Source organism: Cornus florida, unplaced genomic scaffold (genome assembly GCF_030987335.1).
Source record: "Cornus florida cultivar Cherokee Brave unplaced genomic scaffold, ASM3098733v1 CherokeeBrave_3.0.0_Hap2_Chr05, whole genome shotgun sequence".
Classification (NCBI taxonomy): Eukaryota; Viridiplantae; Streptophyta; class Magnoliopsida; order Cornales; family Cornaceae; genus Cornus; species Cornus florida.
Genome location: NW_026775575.1, coordinates 81,812,574 through 81,825,511, shown reverse-complemented (window position 1 = coordinate 81,825,511; position 12,938 = coordinate 81,812,574). Strand labels below are relative to the sequence as shown.

Sequence of the window (12,938 nt, the reverse complement as noted above, 5' to 3'; positions counted from 1 at the left end):
AAAGGAAGAGAACAGTGATCAGAGGAGGAATGGATAGTCTTAGGGTTGCCGGAACTTAGAGACGATGTTGAAATGTTTCAAACCGAAACCTAAAGGTAAGTTTCATTCTATCTCTTTCTTGTAAACTTATGTTATGTGCATTCTATATGGTCTCCAGGAAGTTAATTAAACATGTAAACCGGATGTATATGCATGATAACTTGAACTGTAATCCGTTGTATGCCTTTATTTAAACTGTAATTGTTTTGCTCATAAACTGTTTCGATTGTGGTTTAAGCTTTGGTCAATCAATTTGTAATGGAATTTGAGGAGTTTCTAGGACTGTTAGGACCTGGATTAAACTCTGGAATCTTTTAAAAAAAATTAGAACAGACAACTGGAACTTCGCCGGAAGCGAAGAAGAAGACCGGAGGCAGAGAAGCTGAGGTCTCAGGGAGAGAGTCGGCTCCCTAAGGGAGGGAGCTGGCTCCTTATGTGGGAGAGCCGGCTCTGGAAGCTTAAGAGCCAGCTCCCTTGTTGGAACACCCCTACGGGGTGTTTTCTGATATTTTTGTGATTTTAGGGGCTGAACTGAACTTCTGTAATAAAACTAGGGGGTTTTTAAAAGATGTTTTGAACCTATTTAAGACCCAGGGATGTTGGTTTAGGCAGTGGTAAAATACATCATGAATTATAAAATATTAATGTGCATGCTGTCAAGAAAGAAGGAAGATTGGATTGCTAGTTGTTTTAGCAAATTAAAGGGACTGATATAAAAGTTATTTTTAGGATTTTATATCAAGGATATATATAATATATATAAGTCCCAGGAATGTTGGTTAGGTTGTGGTTATGGACATCACATTATTTTAGCGATTAAGTTGCATGTCGTCAGGAGTTGTAGAGGTTTAGTTGCTAGTTTTGTTTTGGCAAACTAAATGGACTAGTATGGGAATACTATTGGGGTTTCATATAATGTACTCTAGTTAGACTTCCAAGTGTTATTATATCAGGCACTGGATTCATAATGAATGATTAAATGAACATCATGAAATTTATATAATAATTCGCATGTTGTTAAGGATTGTGGAAGGTTTAAATTGCTAGTCTTATTTAGTAAATTTAATGGACTAGTATGAAAGGATTTATGGGATTTTTGTATAATATGCTCAGTTAATACTTCTGATTATCAATATAACGTGCTATGGATTTTAAATTGATGAACGATTATAATATATGTTTTGTCAATTGGATGGATATGGATAGTTTAAATTGTGTATCTTGACTCTAGCAATTTAAACGGAGGTTCTATGATTATAATCATATACTAGATGCATGATATGATCTTATCTATATCTGATTTCTATTATGTTTGTTTCTGGATGTATCTGATGTTCATTTGAGTGTGCATCATTTATGGATCATATGCATTATATGCACCGGTAAGGGACGGTGGCATATCAGGAATGGATTAGATCAAAACGCTAAGTCCTACCTGTTCATACATACGGAATGGATTAACTAAAACAGTTAAATCCTACATGGATGCATGTCTTATCAACTAAAACAGTTGAAAGACATAACGGATATTTGTTTTATTTTTCTGTATTAGGAATGATTTATATATATACTTATGGTACTGTGATATGAGCTTGGGTCTTAGGATCATGGTTAGGGTGCGTATATCGCAAATGATGGGTAACTGGATATTGTTGATGTTCCTTGACAGGAGATCGATGTACATGGCCACTGGAAAATGTGATTTACATGTTACCTTTTATGCAGGCTGAATTTTACTATAGGCTAGTGATCATCCTATAGTGTGTATCTATATCTATATGGACTATTTTAGTTATTGTCGAGCTATCTAGGATGTATTTGCGTATCGGGTTTATGTATGGATTGTAGTAGGATGGAACTTGCATATGGGCCTGACCCACTCTTATTTTTCAGGTGTTCGTCAGTACCAGACTTAGAGCTTGATCGTGATGAAGTAGATACAGTCATTCACTCTTCTGACTACATAGGATTTTCGTTCTTATTTTAGTTTTGGATTTTGGTTCTGTAATTATTTTCATTTGGAATTATTAGGGGTCCACTGGATGGATTCCCGATTTGTATGGATTGGAAATTTTGAGTTATATTAATCTATTATTTTGGAGGATTTTTTTATATTTAGAATTCTTTTCAGCGTATTATTTTATTCTTGTTTCATTTTGTATTCCTGCTTATTTACATATTAATTGTTTGGTATTTCTCGGATCTGTGCTCGAACTTGATCACCCGTGGCTCTTGAATTGAGGGGTATCACATTTTATCTCTATATTATTTGCATGCTTCTATTCGGTTAGATCCAACTTAATTTTGGTTTCAGAGCCTATATTGTTTCGTTAAATTTAATTTATATATAAGATCTTTTGTTTAAAGAAGTCTCTAAGTCCATATTAATCTACTGTGAACTTTTAATTTCATATTAAATAGTTGTACAAGTAATTTTTGCAAGTTTATTTCAAATACTAAGGTCATTATAACATAAAAGTATTGTTTGGGTCTCTAATAATAATATAAGTTATTGTGTGGTACAAAACATAAAGTGGAATCCATTTTAGAGAAATATTCTCTAGGTCCATCCAATAATTGAAAATTCAAGACCTTGTCTGTAATACCCCTAATTTTAAAAGGATAGTCTCGGTAGTTTATTTTATGGTTTTATTGTAATTTGTGCATTTGTATGTGTTTATTTGGCTATTTGCATATTTGTTTTATTTATTTTTAATTAATTGAATTAATTACAGTATTTGTTTTATTTAATTGAATTATTTAATTGAGTAATTGTTTTAATTTTTCTTTCGGTATTATATGCTTATGTGGATTAATGAATTAGTTGTTTTTATGGTTTTCGTATTCATTTTTAATTCTAGATTTTTTTTATGTTTCACGGTTTAGCCGACTAGGTTTATTTTTAGTTGAGCTTTCTGTATCGTAATATAGTAGAATTAGGTTTTCCTTAAACCTTTATAAATATAGCATTTAAATGTCGGCTTAGGGTTCAGAGATCAAAAACCTGTTCACGTATACAGAGAGACGGAGAGAAACAGAGAGAAACAGAGTACTTCGGTTAGGGTTTAGCTAGGACTAAGACTAAACCAAGGAGAGATTAAAGGTGGTTGTTCGTGTGTTGAACAAAGGAGGAAACAGGGGAGTTGAGAATAAGAGGAGTCGCCGGAGAATTTAGGAAAACGACGCTAGGTTTTGAACCGAAACCTTAAAGGCAAGTTCTATTCCTAACTCTTTCTCTTTGACTCGTGTTCTTTACATGCCTAACTCAATTCCAGGGGTAGATGAACATTAAAATTAAACTGGTTCGCATGTTTGAATTGTTCTAAGCAGTATGTGTTTATGAACTGTCAATTGCTTGTTTTAATTCTTCCTTGCATTTTTCTTGTTTTAATTGAAATTGATTATTGATGAATGATTTTTAAATTCTCTGGAACACTGGAATTTAATTTTAAATCAGTAGAAACCTTGACAATGGAGGACAGAAGTGATGGAAATCGCCGGAGATGAAACCGGTGAAGGAAAACGAGTGAACTGGGCAAACTGGACAAGGAGGCGGCTCCCCACAAGGGTGGAGGCGGCTCCAAGGGCTGTGAAGGCGGCTCCACATGGTGTGGAGGCGGCTCCACTCAAGGGGGAGGTGGCTCCCTATGTGGGGGAGGCGGCTCCACGCCCTTTTGATGCGTTTTTGGCATATTTTTGCTTCTAGGTTTGGTTTTTGATCTTTCTGGAGTATTCAGGGACTGTACATGGGAACCTAGATGAGTTCTGAGATTGTATTAAAGCTCTAGAGGGTGTGGGAATGAATAATAAACCACTTTGGGTTTATAGGTTGAACAACAAACAGTCCTTAGCAAGTTATGCAAACTGTTAGTGGATGCAAGTGGTTTAAATTGCTTATGTTGTTCTAGTAATTTTCTGTGAATGATTATCAAATTCTAATCATGTATTAGTGGTATAAAATAAGCATTGTTAAAATCTATATATTTTTACTATGCTTGTTAAGGAATAATTGATGTTTAAATTTCAGCATTTATCGTATCAATTGTTGGACTGGTAATATGAGCATGATAATTGGCCAATGTTTATTATGCTTGCTATAGAATTAATTGATGTAGACATTTATTCATGTTTTCTCAATTATACGAATTCTGGGGATAAATTGATATTTACATATACTGTTGTATTGTCAGTTGCTAGATTGTGGTTGTGCAGTGTAAAATTAGCATATTAAAATACATAACTCTAGTATGCTTATTCTGGAACAATTGATGTTTAAATTTAATATTTTTATTCTCAATTGTTGGATTTACGGATTAGTTGATATTTACATGCATGGTCTGTAATATCAACTGGTGGATGGATGGATTGTATGCATCGGTATGGGACGGTGACATACTAGGGGGATTAGCTCAAAAACTCTAAGTCCTACCTACTCTGAAATTAAGGAATAGATTAACTAAAAGTTAAATCCTGTCAATTTGTAGTGTCAAGGCAACGCATAGTTAAGCAACATTATTATGGATTCTGGATGGACTTTAAATATATAGTTATGGTACCTCGATATGAGCTTGAGTCTCAAGATCGATGGTTAGGGAACGTATATGCATTGGGATGTATAGCTGGCTATGATGGTTGGAGGTGTACCATGTTAGGCTTAGGTACACATGCCCACTTCGTGTGCGTTTTGCATGTTGCCTCTATTCAGGTTGAGATCAGCCTGTAATCCAGTGAGAGTCCTTTAGTGTGAATATATATATATATATATATATATATATATATATATATATATATATATTTACGGACTATTTAGTTATTGTTGAATTGGTTAGGATGTACATGTGTATTGAGTCTCTGTTCGGATTGTAGTAGGATAGAACTTGTTCATGGGCCTGACCCACTTCTATTTTTTAGGTGTTCGACAGTTCCAGTCGTAGACTTGATCGTGCTGAGCATAGACTATTACTCACTCTTCCGACGATGTAGGACTTCGCTCCGTGATTTAACTTTGGATGTTCTTTCAGTTTTTCATTTCAGTTTGGATTTTTATTAGGGGTCTACTAGAGATGGATTCTCGAGTTGTTAAAACTATTGGAGGTTTTGGATTGCTTGATTTTCTAAGCATTAAATTTTAAAGGATTTTATTTTAGAATTTATTCAACTTTTATTTACTTCTTAATTCATTTTGTATTCCGTGTTCGTTTTAAAATATTAATTGTCTGGTATCCCTCGGGTTCGGGCTTGGGCCTGATCAACCCGTGTCTCGGATCTGAGGGGTATCACATTGTCACCATCTCATTGTAGTATTTGGGCCTTAAGCCCATGTATTGGTAAAAATCCCAAATATTTTTCTTATCAGAGAAAATGAAAAGTTGAAAAAATAAGTACTCGAAGGGACGACTCATATCATACTCCCTCCATCTAATAAAAAATTTAAATAGCATTGAATGTAATCACAAAACAACATATAAATAAATGTATTAATTTTATATTTTTATATTTATATTTTTATTAATTACATTATAATTGGCCCGTGATCAAATAATAAATTTTCAATTACCAACCCAATTATAATATACAAATTAAAAAACTGGTCCATTTAAATACAATAAGGTAGAGTGGCATAATGATTTTCACTGTATAGTATTTTTTTATAATAATTTATTATACAGTGACATTACTCAATAATTTAATTGGTAAAGATACTGAATAAATTTATCTATATTAATTTGTGAGATAAGAAATACTACCTCCGGCCCAAAATAAATTTTATGTTACAGATGAGTTCACAGTTTCACCCAAAATAAATTTTATGTTACAGATGAGTAATAATTATAATAAATTAATATATATTTGTTACTGTGATATAAAGAAATGACAGGCTTATGCTAAAAAGCTGTATAGTACTACGTAATGAGTAAAATATGGTGAAATATTGAATTGAGAGCAGTGCTGAATTGTCGCTGTTACTTTGACTAACTGCACTATTCTTTAGTTGTGGGGGTAAAGAGGTAATTTTGTTTTTAAAGGACTCTGCCTCTCAAAACAGAGACCTATTGACTTGTGCAGAGCTGAATTGTCGCTGTTACTTTGACTAACTGCACTCTTCTTTAGTTGTGGGGGTAAAAAGGTAATTTTAATTTTCAAAAAGACTCTGCCTCTCAAAACAGAGCCCTATTAACTTGTGCAGAGGAGATTTTGTCACTTTGCAAAAATGGGGAAAAGTCATCTGCCTGTGAAGATGAGGGGGTTGACCTGCAGAGAGATTCACTAGCAGATAGAGAGGATGAACACGCATTGATGAACAACAAATTAGCTGACCCCTTCAAAATCTCAGATTGATTTTGTCTATGGAAATTAAATCTCACCCTGCATTATTGACCCTTTATCTTCCACACAGTACTGCATCTGGTCCTATGACAGTGTCTTAAATGTCATATGACAATGTCTTAAATGTTCAACTACCGCACTGTAATAACTAGCCGATGAATTTTCTCAAAATTATAAAAATATATTTTTGAGGCATAAAAGTTTAATTTACTTGACCGAAAATCTTTTAATATTAAGTTGTATATGCAAAAATAATGATAAGTTCTGAAATTGGGTCACTCCAGTGTAGCTATACCTCAATGAAAGTGTACTGTTTTCCTTCTAAGTTCTTGAATTTTTGAATTATTTTTAGACATGAAATGAAGTGAACTCATATGAATTTAGGTTTTAATTCATATTTTAATGTCAGGATCCATATCTGACGTTAACTTCATATTAATCAGATCTCACATAAAACCCAAATTATTTTAAAAAATACTCTGATACATTTTTTATATGAAATTTTCAACAAATTAGATTCATATTTAACCTCTTTAAATTTGAATTCAAAATTAAAATTTAAACTCGCTAAAAATAATCTTCACATTGGATTAATTAAATCTTAGTTCAAACTTCATTTCAAGTCCTAATTTTTTTTAAAGTAAATTAAACTCATCAACAATGTAAATTTCAATATTTAAAGATATTCTAAATTAATTCTTAAAAATCACGTAAAGGAAAAAAATAAATAAATTCAACTCAAAGCACATAATACAAAAAAATAAAAATTAAAAATACCATCACCATTAGCATTGATGGAATTGAATGGCTTATAATAAAGTTTTAATAGTTCTTCCATACTTCAAGTGTTAACAAGATCAATTATTTTGTTCAACTCCACCATTTCTTCATATGTGAGATCCTCCATTATAGAATCAAATATTAATATTAAACCTTAAGTAAAAAAATAAATAGTTAATTGGGGTAATACAAAGTAGAAAAATAACTTGTTAATTGGGGTGACAGAGGGACGGAGATATATATAGTCGTAACTGAAAGAAAAATTGTGGTATTTGAGAAAAAATAATTATTTATTTATAAAATTAGGAATAAAAGTGTCATTTCCTTTAACAATGTAGTGCAAATGTAGAATATTGGAGTGCATATATGGCATCCCTTATAATGACTTCTTAAAATTTGGATAAATTACACACGTTTATTATATTTTGACACTCCTAATATTTTTTATTTATATTTTTTTGACTGACTTGTTAACCAAATTTTAAAAAATAACAATTTTGTCGTTTCTTTGTGTAAACGGTAATATAATAGGGTATTACTTTCTCTGTACCATAATAATTGGCCTTTTTTAAATTATAACTTTTTAAGATATGACTTTTAATAGTTTTATATTGTATCGGTGAATGGATTATCAAATTTGTTCGTGGTTTCAGGAGTGACTTATGTTTTACTTTTATAAATTTAATATAAGTGACTAAATTGATAACATTTATATATATATATATATATATATATATATATATATATATATATATATAAGTGACTAAATTGATAACGTTATAAATATATATAGGATAAAGTGCATTAAACCCCCTTGAACTATTGGTCATTTGTAAGAAATTTTCCTGAATTACAAAAAACTCCCCTGAACTATGATTTTATTACAATTTACATCCTTGAACTATTGGTCATTTGCAAGAAACCTCCCTGAACTATAAAAAATCCCCCTGAACTTTGATTTTGTTACAATTTACTACCCTAAACTATGATTTTGTTGCAATTTACCCCCATGACATCAGCTTCCGGCACCGAAAATTTTGAAATACCAGTTTACCCTTATAACACACTATGTTGTTTTAACTTATACACTTTTTACATTTTTTTTTTCTGCCAAAAGATGTTTTTCACCCAACACAATCCAAAACAGAGAGCTAGAGAGAGAGAAAGAGAAGAGACCAAAGAACTCCGAGGTCAGCGGGATGGCTCGGTCTCGGATGATCGGGGCTTGTGCGCAGAGGACTTGGCTGTAATGAGAGCTCGGTTGACTCGGGCGTGAACTGTGGAGGTGGCGGTGAGCTCAAGGGGGCTCGGCGGTGAACTGTGGACGACTGTGTGCTCGAAACACGGACGGTGGTGTGCTCGGTTATGGAGATGGTGAAATGGGTCGATGAGCTTGGAATTGACGGTGGAATGGACCGGCGAGCAAGGTGAGCTGAACAGCGGGCAAGGCGGTGACGGCGATGGGCTGACGCAAGGTGTAGAGAAATGCGATATATATGGCCGACGAATCTGGCGGGTGGTGCAACGACTATGATGGAGCTATGACAGGAGACCCACCGATCCCAGCAATAGATTTCTTGGCTTATCCAAACACTCCTCAGATGACATCTACCACTCCGATCCCAGCCACAAATTCCTCTACTTCATCGTCCCTTTCAGTCAATCAATTCGCGCGGATGGGGTAAACTGCAAAAAAATATTTAGTTCAGGGGAGTTTCTTGCACATCCTCCAATAGTTCAGGGAATTTTTTTGTAACTTTTATAGTTCAGGGGGGTTTCTTGTACATACCCTAATAATTCAGGTGGGTTTAATGCACTTTGCCCATATATATATATATATATATATATATTGGAACAGCTAGAAAAAAATATGTTTGGACAATCGTGTGTAATTTGTGCAAACTTCGTGGAGGGACCTAATAATTTCTCAGTTAATCGAGTTACGGCTGACTGAGAGGTGGAGGCCAAATGGAGAGAGCGAAAGAGTGTCTGCAATTGAGTGAGGAAGAAACAGAGCAAGTCTCGCGACTCACCATTCCTTCTCACCGAGTTGGTGTCGAACCCAGCTTCTACGAATATTATGCACTGAGGGGCATCCGAGTCCACCGAGTCGAACCCGGTTTCGTCGCCTGTACTTTCAAGGTCCCCCCTCGTCTCACCGTAAGTAATAACCCCCAAAATCCCTCATATTTTTATCTTTTCAATGAGTTTCCCTTTATTCATCTTTGGAAATATGGGCAATACATACATATATATGTGTGATCTGTTTCAGCTTAGCTTTAATTGTGAACCCTAATGATTGTATGTGGTTGGCAGGCACATAGATTTCTTCAATTTTTTACCTTATATATATATATATATATATATGTATGTATCTATGTATGTATGTCTATGAAAGAAATCATTTCCATACAATTAAACAAAAGATAAACTAAAGCTTCTAATTTTCTAAACTAATTTTTTAAACTTGATATATATCTACTATTATTGAATGTTCTTCCTGAGTTTCTAAAAACCTGAAAAAAAGAAATCAAATTTAGAAAACCTTGACCAAATAAAACTTAAATTGTTTGCAAAATGATTAACATTTTAAATATTATATTTTGTACAGGGGGTATGCCCCTCTTCTAGCATTGTTCATTTCTTATAAAACAATACCCCCAAAAAATAAAAACCAAAAACCAATATATATATATATATATATATATATATATATATATTAGTGTGATATTTTTTCATATCTTTATTGTTGGCAACCCCAAAAGATTTTTTTTTTCCTTTTTTTCCAAGTCCTAAAAAAGATATGTTGGCAGTAAGTTTCTGTCATTATGGAGTGGACAAAGCAAGTTCATATCTTATCATAATCAACTGTTAGAAATGAAAAGAAAACAAATACACTATGGTTTGGGGCTGGGGTAGGTCTAAGTTTTCTCGTGTAGTAAAAGTAAATTTTGGATCAAATTGATGTTAGTTTGGTTAATAAAGCTGAAACGAAAATAGAAATGGAACAAACTGCGCGAATGGGCAAAAGTAAATCTGCAACAAACTGCAATTATAAGCCGCGGACAGTGCTTGCAAATCATTGACATATAAACAGGTTGTGTGATTGGAACATTTCTGTAGTATAGAGTTATATCACCAACATTCTAATTGTGTAGGCTACAGCTTTTATTGATCTTCTTATGATAGTTAGGGTTCAGTTTGGTTTCGTTTTATCAGGATAGGACTGGAAAGCTGGCTTCTGGTGTGATTGCGAACCTAGTTGATGAAGTTGGTGGTGCTGTGGTCCATGTTGAGGGTCTGCCCATGAATGTTTCAGTGGACATGTCGATATCATTCCTTTCAACTGCAAATGCCAATGTAAGCTAGCCTCACACTTAAAGCCTCTTTGACATGTTTTTGGATGGGACAGATTTTTCCTTAGTGTTGAACCATATTTGTTTTTCCTTTCTTCTCTCTCTACCAATCTCGAAACTTTGTCCTAGGGCTTGGGAGTTTAAACCCAAAGCCATTAAGACAAACGTATAACAGTTGAACCATGTTTATTTGTATGCAATTATTTAATCCAGCATTGTTTTTTTTATTGCAATGGTTAATTTATGGACTCATCCTAAATGTTGATGATATTGCATCATTTAGCCTTGTTCACGGAAATTTTTTAATAGTTCCACAATGATTATATAAACCAAGCTCTATTACAGAAGTTTGTTATTAAAGTGAATGCCAATAGTTCTTCAATCCTGTCCAAAACTCTGTCATTGCTGTAGGCTGTTTGCTTCTTGACCATTTTAAAATATATTTTGGATTAATTACAAATGTCTGTAGCATTGTTAGTGGCAAATGTTTCCCAAAAATTATTACTATCGTTGATCTATTTTATTAGTATAGCAATGTTCACTGAATATTATTATTACTGCATATGGATCTCCATTCTTGCATGTTACACAGTTTTATCTTTCCACTTTATAAGATTTGGTTTTATACATGTTTATGTGTTACATGTTACATCTCTGGATGGCTTATTGACAGGATGAGTTGGATATTACGTCGAGGGTTTTAGGCCAAAGAGGAGGTTATTCCGGAACAATCGTGCTTTTGAGAAACAAGGCAACTGGGGAGATTGTTGCTGAAGGTAGGCATTCATTGTTTGGTAAACATGCTAGCAAAATGTGAGCCTACTGCACTCTTTTGAATGTGATTCTAAACACCATCTGAAATGTAAGACTTCCGCCATTATGAATCCCGGAGAGGGTTAAATTTAGTCTTACTTCAAACCGTGATCAGGAGATCACGATGGAGGTTTCTGTTTCTTATTTTAAATGCATGTCTTATTCAAGAATAATAACGTTTCATGAAAGAAGCTGGGAATCTGGTTCTTCTATAACAGATCATCTGTTTACTATTTATTTCATTAGTTTGGTATTTTTCGAGGAAGTTTTAGATTCGCAAAGTAGAAGCTTTGAGAGAGAGAGAAATGGCCGATAGATGCCTAGAGAATGTTGATGGCATTTTACATTTTTGTGTCTTCCACATCTCTTCCACTTTTTTTTTGGTCATTACATGTCAAGATCCATTTCCATATTCAAAATCTTGTTACTTGTAATAGGAAATGATTTTGTTTGTACAGTAGTCCAGGATTGGATTGTGGTCTGTGGAATGAAGATGAAAATTTGCTAGCTTCATTCAGCTTGGCGGACACAATCAAAATGAAAATGATATACTTCTCTTACCCGACTACACAATTGACATGATGTGGCAATTAAGGATTGACTTAAATATTTTCTAAAAAAATTTTTAGCTGAGATATAAAAACAAAATCTCCTATAAATTTTTTTAAAAATATATATATAGTAGAAGTGCAATTTGAGATATAAAACTCTCAATCTGAGTTCAAATCCAACCGGGCAAGCCCAATAATACAAGTGTTTTCTTCTTTTTCTTTTGTAAATTCGGGTTTAGTTTAGATTAGTCGAGTATGATCAAATTAGGCTCGACTTATTAGTATTTTGATATTACTACTAATACTAATAATTTAAATCGAATTCTAGTTGAGTTTACATTCCACACCTTTCGTCACTGTGGATCTTAATACACCTTTCAAAAAAAAAAAAAAAAAAATGTCGACATCGATACAAAAAATTTGTAATATTCCAAAAAGAAATAGGCGCATATATATATATATTTTGACAAGAAAACGATTCTAAAGTTGTTTAATAAATGGATTGTATGACCTCTCTAACACACCACAATCCACTTAAAGATTTATTTATTTATTTATAATTACTCCCTCTAACTCAAAAATAAAAAATAAAATAATGTCTCATTGGTTGAGTCAGTTTTTCAAAAGGGACCTTTTTTTTTTTTTTTTTTTTTTTTTTGCTGTTAAAAATTATGAAATGATAAATTTTTTTATTTTTATCCACTAATTTCATATACACAAAACTATCTAAAGCAAGAAACATGGCAATTACACAATTAAGCACGCTATATTACTGAAAATTGATAGAATTCATATTTCCTACATGTTAAACTTGACTTTATATGCTTCACTTGTTGGTAGAATGTGAATTGTTTGTGACCATGCCCTTAACTTGTAAATTCAAGTTATTCGGGGAAAAAAAACTTGTAAATTCAAGCTTGTACTCGTGCTAAATTAGTGTAAATGCTGAAATTCGTGTCTTAGATGCTTATGTGAAGTTGCCATGTTATGTACTTGTTATAAAACGTGTGTTTTTATGGCTAATTGAGTCAAATCACATGTATAGGTAAAATGAGTATTTCCATCTCATCAC

General features: G+C 33.1%; 1 protein-coding gene across 1 annotated transcript; it reads left to right on the top strand.

Moving 5' to 3' along the window:
- Positions 1-9,028: 9,028 nt before the first annotated feature.
- Positions 9,029-11,552, top strand: LOC132307168 (uncharacterized). The gene is made up of 3 exons (XM_059804853.1): positions 9,029-9,306; positions 10,366-10,506; positions 11,176-11,552. The coding sequence occupies exons 1-3, from the start codon at positions 9,115-9,117 to the stop codon at positions 11,317-11,319; spliced, it is 477 nt and encodes a 158-aa protein (XP_059660836.1). The 5' UTR covers positions 9,029-9,114; the 3' UTR covers positions 11,320-11,552.
- The last annotated feature ends 1,386 nt before the right edge of the window (positions 11,553-12,938 follow it).

What these genes read in the sequence shown, in the direction of transcription:
- LOC132307168 (XM_059804853.1), top strand. Translation starts at nt 9,115, where the DNA reads ATGGAGAGAGCGAAAGAGTGTCTGCAATTGAGTGAGGAAGAAACAGAG. An exon ending in AGGTCCCCCCTCGTCTCACC is followed by an intron (nt 9,307 to 10,365) that starts GTAAGTAATAAC and finishes TCGTTTTATCAG; the next exon opens with GATAGGACTGGAAAGCTGGC. An exon ending in TTTCAACTGCAAATGCCAAT is followed by an intron (nt 10,507 to 11,175) that starts GTAAGCTAGCCT and finishes GCTTATTGACAG; the next exon opens with GATGAGTTGGATATTACGTC.